The sequence below is a fragment of the Aphelocoma coerulescens genome, chromosome 2 (assembly GCF_041296385.1).
Source record: "Aphelocoma coerulescens isolate FSJ_1873_10779 chromosome 2, UR_Acoe_1.0, whole genome shotgun sequence".
NCBI classification, from domain to species: domain Eukaryota; kingdom Metazoa; phylum Chordata; class Aves; order Passeriformes; family Corvidae; genus Aphelocoma; species Aphelocoma coerulescens.
The window spans coordinates 35,787,123-35,805,112 of NC_091015.1; the positions used below are offsets into that span (position 1 = coordinate 35,787,123).

General features: G+C 38.4%; 1 protein-coding gene across 1 annotated transcript in view; it reads left to right on the forward strand.

Annotated features, from left to right (window-relative positions):
* The window catches only part of LOC138106435 (PHD finger protein 14-like), a 163,578-nt gene that overhangs the window by 7,527 nt on the left and 138,061 nt on the right, over positions 1-17,990 (forward strand). Inside the window, 2 exon segments of the mRNA XM_069007025.1 lie at positions 5,811-6,460; positions 10,744-10,888. Of these exon segments, the coding sequence (XP_068863126.1) occupies positions 5,811-6,460; positions 10,744-10,888 (795 nt within the window).

A 17,990-nucleotide genomic window follows, 5' to 3' on the forward strand; every position in this document is an offset into this window, starting at 1 on the left:
TTTATTTGTTCTCTGCTTTAAATTATTTGCGTGGTGTAGTATTGATGAACAAGAATCACTCTTAGTAATTTAGAGTGCTGTTAAAGATCAAACTATACCGAGACTTAAGATTCCCTGCAAAACATAAAATTGGCAAGGGGTCTAAGACTATTTATAATTGCAACAGCACAGTTAAAGCATCAAAACAAGTGTCTGTCATAGATTTATGGTGGGGAAATAAAGCAAGAGAAAATAATGACATCTAACTTAAAAATTTCAGTTAATTTTTACGTGGCAAAATCCTGTATTACCAAATTTACAGTGAGACAAATAGTGCACGTGGGTACTCGGCACCTGTGAAATGAGATGGAAAAATACATTTTGCTTTGAGCATACATGTGGCATTTAATCTGTGATATGTCTAGTATGAGAGTATAGCTTTAGGAGTTTCTTGTAAAGTGTTTATGAGAGCTGGCAAGTGTCATAGAATTGTAGAATTGTTTAGGTTAGAAAAGACCTCTAAGATAAGAGTAACCATTAATCTAGCACTGCCAAGCCCACCACTAAACCATGTCCATAAGTGCCACATGTACACATCTTTTAAAAATCTCTAGGGATGGTGAGTCAACTACTTCCCTGAGGAGCACCCTTTTCTGTGAAGTTTTTCCTAATACCCAACCAAATCCACTCCTATTGTAACTTGAAGCCATTTTACCTAGTTCTATCACTTGTTACATGGGAGAAGACCCACCTCCTTTCAGGCAGTTCAGAGTGATAAGGTCTCTCCTGAGCCTCCTTTTCTCCATGCTGAACACCCCCAGCTCACTCAACTGCTTCTCGTCAGACTTCTGCTCCAGATCTTTCACCAGCTCCATTGTCCTTCTCTGGACATGGTCCAGCACCTCAGTGTTTTTCTTGAATTGAGGGGCCCAAAACTTTACACAGGATTCGAGGTGTGGCCTCACCAGTGCTGAGTACAGGGGGACAATCACTGCTGGTACAGGCGAGGACACATTGGCCTTCTTGGCCACCTGGGCACATGCTGGCTCTTGTTCAGCCAGATGTCATCCAGCACCCCCAGCTCCTTTTCCACTGGAAAGCTCTCCAGCCACTCTGCCCCCAGCCTTTGATGCTCCATGGGGTTTTTGTGACCCAAGTTCACACACCAGGCCTTGTTAACATCGTAAAATTGGCCTTGGCCCGTCAATCCAGCCTGTCCAGATCACTTTGCAGAGCCTTCCTTCCCTCCAGCAGATTAACATTCCTACCCAACTTGGTGTTGTCTGCAAACTGTTTCAGTGAGGGTACACACGATCCCCTTGTCCAGGCTGTCAGTGAAGATATTAAACAGGGCTGGCCCCAGTACTGAGTTGTGGGCAACCTGGTTGTGACCTGCCACTAGCTGGGTGTAACTCGTCACCACCACTTTCTGGCCATTACAGCCTCTAGACAGTTTTGTACCCAGCAAACAGTGCACCCATCCAAGCCATGAGCAGCCATTTTTTCCAGGAAATGCTGTGGGAAATGGCATCAAAGGCTTTATTAAAATCCACGTAGACAACATCAACAGCCTTTCCCTTGTTTATAAGAAGGTGATCTTGTCATAGAAAGATTAGGTTGATCAAGCAGGACCTGCCTTCACAAACCAGTGCTCGCTGGGTCTGATTGCCTGGTTGTCCTGCACACGCTGTGTGATGGCATTCAAGATGATCTGCTTCATGACGTTCCAGAGAGTTCCATGGATGCTCCTTCTGACCTGACTGGAGTTCCATGGATACTCCTTCTGACCCTTCTTGCAGATAGGTATCACATTTTTTTAACTTCTAGTCATCTGGGACCTTCCTGGTTAGCCAGGATTGCTGGTAAATGATAGAAAGTGGCTCATCTGGGCCCACAGACCTGTGTGTTTCTGAGATGCAGCAGATCACTGACCATTTCCCCTTGGATTATGGTGCTTCATTGTGCTCTCTGTGTCTGTCTTCTAGTTTATGTGGATGGATACCCAGAGAACACCAGTCTTGCTGTTAAAGACTGAGGCAAAAAAGGTATTAAGTACCTCAGCCTTTTCCTCATCCTTTGTCACTGTTTTCCTTTTAATGCAGTAAAAGGGTAGAGATTGTCTTTAGCCTTCCTTTTGTTGATTATGTATTTATTATCTTTTATGGTAGTAGTCAGATTAAGTTCTAGTTGGTCTTTGGCCCTTCTAATTTTCTCCTTGCAAACCCTCATGTCATCCCTGTAGTCCTCTTGAGTTGCTTGCCTCTTCTTCCAAAAGCCTTAAATTCTCTTTTTTCTTCTGAGTTCCAGTCAAAGCTCTCGGCTCTCTGTTCAGCCACATCAGTCTTTCTCACTGCTGGCTTGTCTGTCAGCACATAGGGATGGCCTGCTCCTGTGCGTTTTAAGATTTCCTTGAAGAATGTCCAGACTTCCTGGACTGCCTCCCAAGAGACTGTCAACCAAGCCTCAACAGGGCATCATCTCTCTGAAAGCCCAGGATCTGATGACCCCCTTGCTTCTCTGAGAATTGAAAACTATCATTTCACATTTCCTCTGCCCAAAACAGCCTCCAGTCACCATGTAACCCACAAGTCCTTCTCTGTTTGCAAATAACAGGTCTAGGGGAGTCTTCCCTAGTAGGCTCCCTCACTGGCTGCTCTCAGGCAGTTACCTTCCACATGCTCCAGGAACATTCTGGACCAGTTCCTCTCTGCTGTATTGTGTTTTCCACAGACATCTGGTAAGTTGAAGTCCACTGTGAGAATGAGGGATAGTGATTGTGAGACTTCTCCCAACTGCTTATAGATTATTTCGCTTTTCTCTTAATCCTGGTTGGGTGGTCTTTAACAGACTCCCACCAGTATTGCTTTGTTAGACTTTCCCCTGAGTTTTGCCCTTAACCATGTCATCATTATGCCTTAGACTCCCTAAGATATGGGGTTGCCCCACCACCTCTCCTTCCTTACCCGTTTCTTCTGAATAGTTTATAGCCATCCATTGAGGCCACTCTCGCTGTCTGTGTCATCTCATGCCTACATGGTGGCAGCTATTGCCATAGTCTTACTGCTGCACAGTGACTTTCAGCTCCTCGTGGTTGTTGCCTGTGCTGTGTACGTTGGTGTAGAGGCACTTCAGCTGGGCTATTGATCTCACCAACTTTTTGGGGGAACAAGCCCTAAGTCTTACATGACCGTTTTCAGTCGCTTCCGTGTTTTCTCACATATAATAACCCTTGCGTCCTTACTGCAGCATGGATCTCCATTCCCTACCCCCACTGAGGCAACAGACCAAAGGACCTTTCTAACATGTCCCCCAGTGGTGTGCTGCCCTGAAGTGTGCCTCTAGTGAGATAAACGCGGGTTTATCCCTTCCCTCCTTCAAATCTACTTTAGTCTTTCAGTAAGCCCTGCTAACGCCTGTGCAGAGATCCTTTTCCTCCCCCGCTTCGTATGTGGTGTGCCCTTTCTGTTGCCAGCAGGCCTGGTATCCTATAAACCAACCCATGATCAAAAAACCTATAAAGATAATCTAAACCAACCCCCTGCCTTTGTCAGGAGTATCTTTCTCTAGACCAGGTAGTTTAAAGCCTCATCCCACCTGGCCTCAGATATTTTCAGTGATGGTGCATCTACCAGTTCCCTGGGCAACCTGTTCCAGCATCTCACCATGCTCATTGAAAAGTTTCTCATGTCCAGTTGAAACCCTACCCTCTTTCAGTTTGAAACTGGTTCCTCTTTTCCTGTCACCACGGGCCTTGGTAAAAAATCTCACTTACAAGCCCTGTTCTCCTTGGAGGCTTCTCTTCTCCAAGATGAACCACACCAACTCTTTAAGCTTGTCATGGAGTGTGGCCTTCCCACCATTTTTGTGGCCCTTCTGTGGAGGTACTCTTAACAAGGAAAGGCTGAGAGTACTAGGCCTGTTCATCCTTGAGAAGAGACATCTGAGAGGGGAACCCATCCATGTCTATAAGTATGTGAAGGGAGTGTTTTGAGGATGGAGCCAGGCTCTTCTCAGTGGTGCAAGCAATAGGACAAGAGGCAATGGGCAGAAACTGATGTACTGGAAGTTCCACCTGAATCTGAGGAAGAACTTGACCCTGCAGGTGACTGTGCACTGGGACAGAATTGCCCAGAGATATTGTGCAGTCTCCCTCACTGGAGATATTCAAGAACTGTCTGGATGCAATCCTGGGGAGTGTACTCTAGAATGGACCACCATGGTCCTTTCCAGCCTTACCTGTCCTGTGATTCTATATCCAAACAAAGTTATTGTAACTTGAAAATAATTTTTTTGGATTGCATGTTAGTTATTTCTGTTCTTTTTTTATTATGTTGTACTTTGATTACTACGATTAAGGCTAACAGGTGTAGAAAAATGACTGAATTATACTTTTCTCAGAAGACTGTAGAAAATGTGTTTTTTCTGGACCTCTACATGTTAGAACAGGTTGGAAACTTGTAGTTTCTATTAGCTTGTAAGGGGATGGATAGCTTTAATGTCCTAATCAGTAATAGTAGCACTTACAGACTTTTTTGTCAATAGTTTTATAATCTTCTCACTGAACAGTTCCACATGCAGATATATGCAGAAGAAGGCAAAATTGACCATTATATTGAAGTAACAGCTGGCTAATCATTGGCAGTGTTCTTTGGGATGGAAATAAATGCCATATTAAATGTGTAGCACACTGACCTCAGTGTCTGTTTATTTGGATTTATACAGAGATGAGTGTGCACAGAAATTCTCTGTGTAAGGTGATACTGAGTGGTGGAGATTTTTGGGTTGTAGGTAAAGCAATTAAGACTTTTTTTTTTAATTTGTGAGCATTGACGTGTTTCATCTTTGCATCTATATGACAGTGGATCAAGAACTTGGTGATGGCTTTGAGCAAACTGAAAATTGTGGCCACTGCCTAATTAATCCCTGCATTGGATCAAGAAACTGCATTTTCTTTTTAAAATTTAAAAGAAAAAATTTTCTGAATTTTCTTTCATTAAAACTATGAATGAAAAGCAGTAGGTGGATATAAGATGAGAGATAGCAAAGTGGATGTTGTTTATAAAATTTAACAAGTTCACCTGTCATTTTTCAATAGTTTTTACATGTACTTTATAGTAAAAATGTCTTTTTTTTTTAAATAAAGATCCTTCTCTTTTCTTTTCTGTTGCTCATATTGGCATGTGTTAATTAATGGAAATAGTGAGTACACACAGAACAGTACCATATGAATGGTATAAGGTTAATGGATTGTTGTGCAGCTGCAATGCTGAGTAAGACATGGTTTATGTGGGTTTAATAAGGGAACTAACCTTGGAAATTGAAAGAGCCCTCACACCCGGGAAAAAAAAAATGTACTAAAAATGAAGGCGTGGGATTATCCATATTATTTTTAGGAATAGTTATGTAAGCTCTTCATTTTGTAATTCCAAACCTCTTCTATTGGATAGCTATTTTATTTTGAAGATGTAGAAAACAACTCCAGAAATTAAAAACTGGAATGCTCTTTCTTTAAGATGTGACTTCACACGGAAATTACTCTGTGCTACTGCTTTTTGTTAATATGAGCTGCAGTTCAAAGGAACATATAATGCTCATTTAATAAGTTCTACCATCTTTTTTTTTTTGGCATCTTAAAATGCACTCATGTTTAACCGATTTTCAACATAGCACTCGAAATAGCAGTATTTGGACACCAGCTGAAAAAATAGGTGGAATACCTTATGAGGGAGGAACATGCATCATTCTTTTGTTTAACAACTTGCTTCAAGAGATTTTATTTTTGGGGGTACATTTGTGTCGGAACTTTTTTTAAATTTTCATCTGCTCAACAGATTCTGAAGGAAGTGGTCATGGGAGTGAAGATGCATCTAAGGACAGTGGTGAAGGTTCCTGTACTGAATCAGAAGAAAATATCTTGGAGGAGGAACCGGCAGAAGAGAAAGTAGAAGAGCAACAGCCAAAAACCTCCACTGAAGAAGAGGTGCCAACAGCAGACAAAGAGGTAATTAAAACTGAAAAGAAAGAGCAAGAAGAGGAAGAAGAAAAGCCAAAAAAGAAGAAAGAGAAGGAGAAAGCAGCTGAACCTGATGCTGTGGCTGATGAGCAAACAAATGAACCAAAAAAATGGAATTTGCGCAGGAACCGACCTCTGCTGGATTTTGTATCGATGGAAGAACTAAATGATATGGATGACTATGACAGTGAAGATGACAATGACTGGCGGCCTACTGCTGAGAAAAGAAAAGGAAAGAATGCACTGCGGAAAGAGGGGAGTGATGGAGATAATGAAGATGATGAAGATGACGGGAGTGGAAGTGATGAGGATGACAATGATGAGGAAGGTAATGAAGAAGATAATAGCAGCACCGCTAGCGATGGAGGCTCCAAGAAGAAGAAGAGTAAAGTTCTTAACAGGAATAATGCAGATGATGAGGAATTGACAAATGATAGCCTGGCTCTTTCACAAAGCAAGAGTAATGAGGTAGTGCAACCAACTTTCTATAATATATCTGTTGACAAGTGGAATCTACTCCCCAGTAGCTATTCTGTTAATATTAAAAGTTAAACTGATTGGCTGGAGTTGTGCTTACACAATAATAAGTGAATAAATGACGCAGGAAAAATTATGCTAAATAGGCACTGCATATTAAATAACCTTGCTTGGACCATTTGACCAATCTAATGCCACTAAAGTCAATAGAGGGACTTCTCTTGGCTTTAAGGAGATTGGATTTAGTACTAAAACAAATAGGAGGTCCAGTATGCAAACCAATGTGTTAACGAGGCTTCTAGTTCTGTTTTAATGTAAATGTTGTATACCTGTAATGTTCTGAAGGTTAAATGCATCTGTGATATAATCATAAAATAGATAAATGAGACATTACTCTTTGCCCTTTTTTGTGACAAACATCAGAGTCTGAACACAAAGTTCACTTACAGAAGAATTTTAAGTAAAGAAATATGCACACTAGGTTTAAAATCAAATAGAATAATTATGATCATTTATGTTGGATTTGCTTATAATAGTCACAAATGAACTAATTTCTTACCATACTAAAAGCATTTGGGTATTATGATTATTATATTAAATATCTTCTGATTACATTATGTGAAAATTATATATATAAGTGTTTAATAAAGTAACCTTTTTTTTCCCCTATGCACAATTACAGTTGCCTTGAAGATTGTGCCTGCGGGAAAATTAAGTTACCAGGTTGTCACTGTGGATGACTTCATGTTCTGTTATAGCAAAATTCTGAACAAAATAAACAGAATTGCTGTAAAATCTACATGCAGTTTTCAGGAAATAGCCACAATGTCAACATAACATTTGGTAAATGGTAGTAATATGACATTATTTAAAGTTCTGCTGTTCCCTTTAAACTTTATTTAAATGTGTAAAATGACAGGGAACTAAACAGTATTTGAAAGAATTAGCTGTGTCCATTTCAGATACTTTGATAGGTATTATATATATATATAGAGAGAGAGAGAGATATATATATTTGTGTATATATATACACTATTGCACGTGAGCTGTGCTGTTTTTATTACTAGTAATAATTGAGGTTGAAAAAATAGCATGATTTGTTTGGGTTTTTTTCTTTTTATAACTTTCTGTATAGGCATCTTCTTTCCTTGTCAAGCTCTGTGATTCTAGTATTATTGTCTTCATTTTCCTGGCTCAGGAGCTGAAAGTTCTGTACCAATACTAATGATCTGAACTTGAAACAGAGAGAGGCAGTTGTTTTTCAGACTTGCTTCCCGTATCAAAATGGAGATGTGAGGCTACATTCTTAGTGATATATTCTTCAGTATAATTTCTGTTGGCTTGGAAAAATAGACCTGTTTCGGAAACCCAGAGCTGTCTCTGGTATGTCTTCTGTGAAGTTTCTTAGTATGCATGGATATCAGATTCTGTTCTTGCCTTAGATTTGGAACAGTGTTCAGAACATAAAATTTGAAGTTCAAATTATAGTTTTGTAAGTAACAATTTATCTTTATTGCGTGTAAAGTGCTGTACTGTTTATGAGTATGTCTTTATTGAGAAGTCTTGCAAAAGTATCTATAGACCGAATTACAGACTGTAATTTTCAGATTTCTCTGATACTCAATATACTGTATTGTAACAGTATACTCTCCACTCCTACAGTATTTTGAATTAGTAAAAAAGAAAAAGGGTAAAGAAAAATCTTGTCTAGCAGACACATCTAGCAAAATCTCATTGCACTGCAGAAAGTGAGTTCTTAGAAAAAGAGATGCTCAAATGCACAATTAATTTAGGAAAGAGTGTTCAGGTAATTAGTTCTGAACATATTGTAGTCTTTTATATGCATTCTTTCTTCTTTCTTTCCTTTGCTTATTTTTGGAGGATGGAAACTGGGGAGGGTGTTGGGAAGGAGTTGTTTGGTTCTTGTTTCCCTGTGATTTTTATTTCTTTACATTTTATAAAAATATTTTGAGGTCTGCATATACGTTATTTTAACATGTGCTGTAATTAAATACCACATGCTTTTCCATTGTATTACACACAGAATGCGAGCTTAGCTTTCTTTCCTGAGGTCAAGCATCATTAGTAGGTAAATGCTGTTTTCCTGTTTTTATAATTACTACCACTTTATAGGACTCTTCTATTCTCAGTGAGATGGTTATTGTATTTTGAATTTTTTTTTCCCTGTAAAGTTTAAATTCAATGGGCATATACATTGAAATGCTCACTTTCTTCATTAACACCCCAGAAATGGAAATTACATAATGATCCAGCTGAAATAGTATCTCCCACTTCAGTAGGGAGCAGGACTTGTTCAGGAGTTGCAGCAGTTACTGTTGTATGGAAAAGTTCCCATGTTTTAGACAAGTAGGGTCTTTCAGAGGCTTACATAGGCTAAGAGCAGAGGAGAGCAGCACACTTTACAGATCACTCCCTCTCTGTGCCTGCATAAAAACAATAGGTTGCTCAGCTGCCTTTTTTGACTGGTTGGCTGTCTTCACATGAGGTGAACCTTAATGGATGGGTATCCTAACATTAGAACAAAAATTTGATGTCCTTTCATCATTGCTCGTTTGTTTGGGTCTTTTGGTCCATGTTTGCATAGGTTCTCACTGCCTAGACAGCCAGTGTTATTTCAGTCTTGTTTTTACAATGCAATTCTGCTTCTTAATTTGAAGTAATACTGTGGTGTTTTTTTTTAATTACCAGACCTTGGGCTTCTATAACAGTAGAGATTGCAAATTTCTTTTAAGCTTCTCTCAGTGAAGCCAAATAACAGTTTAAGTCGAAGGTACTGTCAGAAAAAGCTGATTTCTGTAGAGTTGTCACAGGCATCGGAGAAATCTGTGCCATAGCACAGTTAATCTGCCAAAGTTAGGGAGCATCTGCTGCCATTTTCCTATCTGTAATGTGAATGGTAAGCTAAACGTGGGTATTTTGAGTAATGATGGGCTGCAGGAATGTCCCAAGCTTATTGCTTTCCTCAAAATGCTTCGTCCCAAAAGGAGGATGTTGGAAGAGATGCTCTGTAAGTCTGAACTCTGTTTAAGAGAATCTTCTGTTTTTCACAGTTAGTTGCCCTCCTGTAAGCAGTGTGACTCTGTGAGTGTTCTTTTCTACTTCTACATGAGCTCATGATCCCTTAGGCATAGTATTGGTGCTGTATTTTATAAATGGGGAATGGAATTTTAAAAAAAATGTTTGAGAGGGCATCTTCCACCCTAATTTTTTTTTTTTTTTTTTTTGGATGCCACAGCAGCTTTGAAATATTTTTGCATCTTTGATGTTTTGAATGGTACCATTGAACTCTCGGGCTCTGCTTTGAAACTATTGCTGTTTCTTTGTATTGCAGTGGCTATTTTTTACTATTGTGCCTGTTTTAGCACTTCCTTATATGCCTTCATATTACCAATGAAGGTAGTTCAAGCTCAAATATAAAAAATAAATGAATATGTATGGAGGCCATGAAACTACAGAAGAGACAGTGGCTCTGTTGCACCATGATCATAATAAGAAGACAGTTTTATTAAGAAAATTAATTTTACATGCAACTTAGTTTGGTTTATGAAGCACTTCTCTGTGTTTCCTTTGAAAAATTCCCCATTAAAACCCACATTCACTTTAAGAGCACTGGTTCATATTGCAGGTTGGAAGAACAGGGCAGTGTACATGTTCTGCAAATCCTTACTCCTGTGTATAATCAGAAGAACATACAGTTTTTATAAATCATACAGTTTTGCATAGAGATGCATAAATTTGCATTACAACAAACTCATACAGAGTTGATAATTTTTTACATTTTATGTAAGTGAAAACTTGGCAGGCTTGTATTAGCAGTGTATTCTTGGATTTCTCAGATCCATGAGATTTTTTTAATTTTAACAAGATGAAGCAGTTTTTCTGAATGCTGGAACATTTGAAGGTCACCTTTGGCCTTTTTTTAAATTTTGATTTTAAATGGTTTCTTAAGTTTTCCTTTTTGTAGAATACAAATCGTTCAAAGACATATGTTTCTGTCTGAGGAAATAGCTCTCCTCTGACCTTTGGATCTTAACAGCCCTATAGGTTGCATTGAGATCCATGCATCCCAGCTCTTGCATTCATGGATGAAATGTTTGAGCATTTTGACAACAAAGAATCTTTTAGCCTTGTGAAAATAATGTTCCATGTTTTTTTGATTGTTAAAAAATTGAGCAATTAACAGATCTTCTGTTTGCTTTAAATAAAATTGAAGTTCCTGGCATAATCCATATGTCTTCATTTTTCAATATTAGGACTCACTGATCCTTGAGAAGTCTCAAAATTGGAGTTCCCAGAAAATGGACCATATTTTGATTTGTTGCGTTTGTCTTGGAGATAACAGTGAAGATGCTGATGAAATAATCCAGTGTGACAACTGTGGAATAACAGTGCATGAAGGTAATACAACCCTTCATTCTCATTGCAGGAGGAAGGCATATGCTTTGCTTTTAATAACATTTTGACTCGTGTTCTTCAAACAAAACCTTTCAATGCTGGGGGGTATGTTTTTGTAATGCTACATTGATCTTTTTCAGTGGTGTAACACCCATCTTCTACTTTAGCAAAGCAAATACAAGAACCTCTGGGATGGGATGTAGTCTACAGATACTAATACAGTGAATGACAGTCTGCAAATATTGGAGCTATACACTGTCTTTTCAGGGCTTTAGGATGTTCTATTAATCTATCTTACCTAGTTCAGTATATTAATTTGATTGCCTAATTGGAATATAAGATAATGAGAATAGGATGCCTTCTAAGGGAAGGTTATTTCACCTATATTTTTATTGTACCAAAACAGCAGAGAGAAGGAGAAGAAGAAAGGTATACTCCATGGCATTTATTTATAAGTGAAATAGGTTTTCATTCTTCAGAAGTGTACAAGGCATTTATTTAATTTATGTGACTCCCTTAATTTAAAAATTTTTTGAGCTGTTTAGCATGTCTTTCTAGGTAGGAAGTGGTTTTATAAATTCCATGCTCACGCGTCAGATTTCTCATACTAGATTGAAAACTGTTTCAAAACAGTATTTTTCATGTGCTAGGATGTATTCAGTTCTTCCCTTGAAATCACTTAGGAAACTAAGGATGGAATTTCTGTCCTGTGGGTCAGATGCCTTATATTATGTGTCCATGGGTACTTTTAACTCTTGAACCTGTTGTGGTCTTTTGAAGAACTGATCCATAATGTCTGTCAATTGTTGCTTAGAGAGCAGTTTAGTTGACCTAATTTATGATGAGCTGAATCACACTCCACGTGCCTTTGAGGGCATTAGTCAGGTCTTATTGCCTACTATAACTGTTAGGCTGCTAAATTTATGTGTCTCGCAGATCTCCTTCCTTTTTATCCATGAAGTTTTTGAAAAGTAATGTGCAGAATATATCTGATTTGGGATGCAGTAACTATCTAAAAATTTTATAGAATCTTGATAGATCTTCTTTTTTCCCTAGCATAGTCTAGTATTAACTCACGAGGAACAAAAAAAGTCTTTTGCTGATAGTGATAAATGCATGTTTGAGAATTCCCCAAACATTACATCCAGTCAATGCATCCAAATTCTAAAGCTGTGGAGCTTCCTGAAGATTCTTCTGGAAGATTTATTTAATGATTGTAATGATTGCTAAAGTGAAGAATGATTGTGATAGGAAAATGATCGTCTGCCAGTTTGGAAGGAAATGATGGCAAATCTGTTTTTTATTCAAGAGGAATACTTTAAAAATCCCCAAAAGATCCCTTCCTTACTTCGCTTAGTTTACTAAACTTTTGTCCCTACAAAAGAAAGATTACAGCTGCCTTTCCTCTACAGGAAAGTAGTTCCATAGTTCAGAAATCACTTGAATTTTAGTAGTTCTAAATCTGTTTAAAAGTAATGGCTGCTATTCTTTTTACAGTGTTCCCAGCAAAGATTCCCTGTAGTCCCACTGATACAAAGAGTACAGTGTGTATGTTTCTTTTGTTGTCATTGTGACAAAGTAAAATAGATTAATTCAGAAGATTTAATTTGTTAGTTTCTTCTGGTAAGTTCTACAGTGTGTACCAGGTAATTGACTATAGGTGTTGGTTAATTTTTCACACTTGTGGTTGAATGTTTAGTTAGCTCTTTGCAATTAATTTTAATAATAAATACTTGAAAGTGTATACAAAGCAGTTGTGAGGTTCTGTTTGAATAGGTGAATTCTTAGAGGAAAATAAGCAAGCTGTGTATGTGAAAGTAATTGATGACTGTGATAAAAATGCAAATTTACACAGCAACAATTTGAAGCTGAACAATTTGGAGTTTTACTTGACATTTTATGTGTATGTTGCATTACTAGATATGTATGAATATAGTTTCAAGTAGAAATGGACATTTATTTTGCTGTGTTTGTTTCTGTACTTTGATATTTTATAATGATTAAGTAAAGACAGGTGCTGTTTTAAATCTGAGCTTTTTTCAGTAATTTGTTTAAATAATTGCTTGCAGCAAATAAAAATATTATTGCTGTGGTTTAACCCCTGCCAGCCACCAAGCCAAACACAGCCACTCGTTCACTTCCCTACCAGCAGGACGGGGAGAGAATGAGAAGGGAAAAAGCTGGAAAACTTGTGAGTTGAGTTAAAGACAGTTTAATAGGGAAAGCAAAAACCACACACACAAGCAAAGCAAAACAAAGAATTAATTGATAGCTTCCCATGGGCAGGCAGGTGTTCAGGCATCTCCAGGAGAACAGGGCTCCATCACGAGTAACGATTGCTTGGGAAGACAAATGGCATCACCCTAAGCATCTCCCTTTTCCTCCGTCTTCCCCTCACTTTGTATGTTGAGCATGATGTCATGTGGTCTGGAATATCCCTTTGGTCAGTTGGGGTCACCTGTCCTGGCTGTGTCTTCTCCCAGCCTCCTATGCACCCCCAGCTTCCTCACTGCTGTGGCAGTAGGGAAAATAGAAGAGGCCTTGACTCTGTGTGTGCCCTGCTCAGCAATAATAAAAACATCTCTTTATTATCATCACTGTGTTTAGCACAAATGCAAAACATAGCCACACACTAGCCACTCTGAAGAAAGTTAACTCCACCCGAGCCAAAACCGAAGAGCTATAAAAGAATTGTAACCTTTGAAACTTTAGTTTGATTCAGTGATCTTATATATACACATATATATATGTGACTTGGAGATTTCTGCACTCCTGCCCAGTGCTCACTGACTGACTATTTACTTCTGAATGCAGAAGTAATACATGAAGACAACCTATCATTAGAAGTTGCAGTCAAAAATAAAATGCAGTGCAACAGTTACTTTTTGGTCCTGTTTGCCTAATCATTCACCTTGGCTGATTTCCAAAATAGATTGAAAAGTAGTTGAAAAGGTAATTACTGTCTAATCATATAAACATGGCTTGCAACCTTGAGAATTATTTTTTTAATGTTAATAGAAGCAAGATTTACTCTTAATGGCATTGGCTTTGATCTGTACTTTGTAAATGTATACCCAGATCATAGACATAGACTGTATTTGTAGTCCTTTGTACTCGTATACACAGCTGCTTGGTAGTTTGAAAAATAAGTTCCAGTAATGAGTGAGTCTGTTTTGTAAATACATTGAAGTCCAAGAATTTGTTTTATTTTTTCAGGTTTCCCTTAGTAGGTAGGTTGCTGTGGCTGTGGATATCATGCTGTGTCCTGAAATTTGTTCTAATATTTGAGCTTTTGAATTTTTCAGAACACAGTATTGAATGAAGAGGCTCCTATTCATGAATTGGATAGAAATCAATGCAGTGACGTTTACCTGCATTTAGTAGTATGCCCATTTCCTGCAGTCTGATTTTGATTCTTAGCAGTTGCCTTTTCCCTAGAATCAAAGCCAGTTGTTCCAAAATGCCCAAAGCAAGCTGCTGGAATATCACAGAGGTTTTCTTCCTAGATTTTATATGCAATATTAAGTGGTATTATGAATGAGCATGTTTTCTCTTCTTCTCCGTAGCATGGTAAATAATTATTTGGAAGGAGTGCACTCCTTTCACACACTACTGGTGTCCTACCCAGGGTCCCACATAATGATGATACTGACAGTTTGATTGTTCTTCCCCTGAAGACCTTATTTTCTCCTTCTCCTTGTTGATTATTACAGAAACTGTTTTGCTTCATGGGGAGGGGGTCTTACACCCTTGACTTATGCCTTGGTGCTCTGTTCAAGTGGAAGTTTCTGTCTACCACAGAACCTTTCTGGTGACTGGAACAGATTTTTCTATGACAGCCACCTCTGTTTTAATGTGAAGTTATTCATTAGCTGAGAAAATAGTGTTCTGAGTCAAACCTACTTCTTCTGGACACCAGGGCTCCCTCCTGGATATTTGGTGCTACCACCTTTTCCTTTTGAGGACCTGGTGCAGCAGCTGCTTGTTCAGTTGTGACTTGTCTTCCTGTTGGATTGCTTGCTTGCATTAATGAGCTGTTACATAAGGTCTTCCATGGAAAAAAAGAGGCGATAACTCATCCAGGAGCAAGTCTGCCAGAGCTCATGCAGAAACAGCAACATGGCCAAGAGTTAGAGGGGAATTTTCATTCAGACCTAAAGTCATGGACCCTTAATAAATACCTTTACTTGACTTATTGATGAGTTTTGAGATTGTGAGAAATTAATTTTACTTTCTAATACAACTGTTTGCTGTGTGATGTTCATATCACCTACACGGCCTGCATCACTTGTCCAAAAGCTGTCTTTGCACTGCAGATATGTGTCCAAAAATCTATTCTTAGGGGAGTAAATAACTGGTTCTAATTTTAACTGCCTTTAAAACTGCATAAGTAGCATACATGTAATGCTAATTTAATACCCACTCTTACACAATGCATTCATCTATTAATTTGAAAAGCCTGTAATTAGTTCATGTCCATCAATTAAAAGTGTGTTCTCATTTTGCATATCAACCTATCCCTGTCACATCATCTCTCTCCCCTCCAAAAAAAAGGTAAAAAATTCTCTTACTGAATTTGTACTGTTGCTTTTTAGAATTTTTACTTCTGTATGAAGATAATTGTCATTTCTTTTTATAAAAGTCTTCTTTAGACACCAGTCTGTCATTTTGGATAAATGCGTTTGTGCTAAGATCTTGTAATAGCAGAACACCCCCAACTGTGTTGTCAGTTTTTTTGACATCTTGATTGCAGTGTGTCTGAAGAAAATGTCTGGCACACATCATATCATTTGCCACAAGTGTAGGTAGTCCGCTTGCCAGTTGTTGCCCTTGGGTTAGTTGCTGTGAGTTAAATGGGAAAGTTCTACATTTTTTGAGCAGTTTCTTTTCCATCTCCTATCTTTGTTTCTTACTGTACTTTGATGTGATATCAGAGAATAAAACTTCCCTTGCTAAAAGCAATAGTGTAGTTGCCATATGCTCTACAGTGTAGTAAAACACTTTTGCATTTTAATTTTGCCCCTTACTGTGGTCTGCTGCTGTCTGGTATAAAAATCCATTTTTCAAAATCATGTACTTTAGTACTCTCCATTTAGTAAATAAAAATACTGTTCTGAATTTATGATGCATGAAATTATTAATGTATTTATTTTAAACTGTTGGTCCAATGAAGAATTGAATGAAACATATTTTAAATACTGTGATCTCACAGCATTTAATTTTGCAGACGCAGAGTTTACCATAAAGTTCATGTTTCAAAGCATATGTAGATATGCTTGGTTGGTGTATGCAGATATCCTCTTTGGCAAAAAATTACCTTCCCAGAGAAACAGAGGACCAGATGCAGCCAAGACAAGAATTAGGTCTCTATTCCTGTTTCTGTCAGTGATATACATTTCAGAACAATTATTTTAATGGTATTATTTTGAAGTGTGTGCAATTTCTTTTTATTGACAATCACATGAAAATATAAGCTATTGACAGAGTAAAATGACTTCAAAATCAGGGAATAAAAAAGGTTGTCTTCTGTATATAATGCCATACATTCAACAGATAACTTGGCTGTAATTGTAATATAGAGATGCCATAGATGGAACAGTAAGTGTTGTGAAAATTTTACCTTCTGGAATTTCATGTGTTTAAATGCATAGGTTAGTACTACTGTCCCTGTCCGGCTCTGTGCTCACACGCATGCAGCACAAACGCACGGCCAGCTTCAGTAAACGTCGGTCGCAAGGAGATGGGAAGGGCCTTTGCATGAGTTCCAGCAGGAGCGTTCAGTGCTTCTACTCTGCTGGAGATTCAGGGGCAAAGACGAGAGAACAGTAGCGAGCCAGGGTTTTATCCGGGGGTGGGGAAAAGGCAGGTCTAGGGAACGGGGACCAATGGGGAGCTCTGGGGGAGAGAGGAGGGGGGGTAGAGGCTGACAGCCAATCGGGGAAACCAAACTGGGGTAGATTAACAGAACAGAACAGGCATCCTGGGAGAAGCCTTTCTGGTCACCCTAACCTAAGTGGTTCTTCTGGTGCGAGGGACTTGTCTTACTGAGCACTCTCTGTCCCTTGTAATGTATGTTCACTGGCCACCACAGGTTAGTATTATACTAAACTATTTTTATTGTTTAGTGTTAATGGTGTTCAAGGAGGTGTCAGAAGTGGAGTTAGGATGTAGTAGTCTAAGAATACACAAACGTGAGGATTTAATGAACTTTAGTTCAAAAGGAGCTCTTACGGGTATTCTGAAGACCCAGACTTCAGAATTTTTGTGAATCTTAAGGAAAGGCAGCATGCTTTTTCAGGAAAGTGTTTAAAAGTTATTTTATTTTCTTCAGTGTGTTTTCCAGTCAAAGGGGCCAATGGTTTACTTAATGCCAAATAGGCCAGTAATAATAGCTGGAACCAAACATGTCCTTTACAGGTTCTGTATCCTTCCCCCTGTTGTCCTTTCAGGCCTTAACTAGTCACGCTGTCTGTGCACTTGTACTTTTAGAAGGAACCTAAAGATTACGTCCTGATGCTTTTACTAAGTGAGCCCTTAGGTTGCTTTCTGTTCCAACACCAGCAATTCCCAGTAATTCATACAGAACAGTTGGACTAAGCAACTTTAAATTGATCTTCAGTATAGCCACTTAATACTAGGATGGAATGGTTTACCAAGTAGCAGCTTTGTATTTGCATATCTATGCATTTTGAAGTCCTAAAGATAAGGGGTTTTGAAATTTTTGTTAACTGGAACAAAAAAATTCTTTCAGCATAGCCAAAGAAGGCAGGTAGTAATAGGTTGAACCTCTGTTGTACTCAGCATTTTTAAGGATGCTAAAATGATATCTTTAAAGAGGTAATTGTTTTAGACTTCGGAGCATACTGAAATTGGCCCTTGCCAGTACTCAGTCAAGAACAATTACTACATATCTTCTCTGAAACCTGGCTTCATAGCCACAAGGTTTTGTATTGCAGCTTTGATTCAGTAGCTTTATTTGGCAGTGTACACCAGGTCAGCAGTAGTCTTACAGGCTGGATTTCTTCAGCTCTGTGGTGGACCAGATTGTTTTGATGTTTTTATCAGCAATGATTAATAATTGGTCTGTTTTCTCCAGCTAAAGACC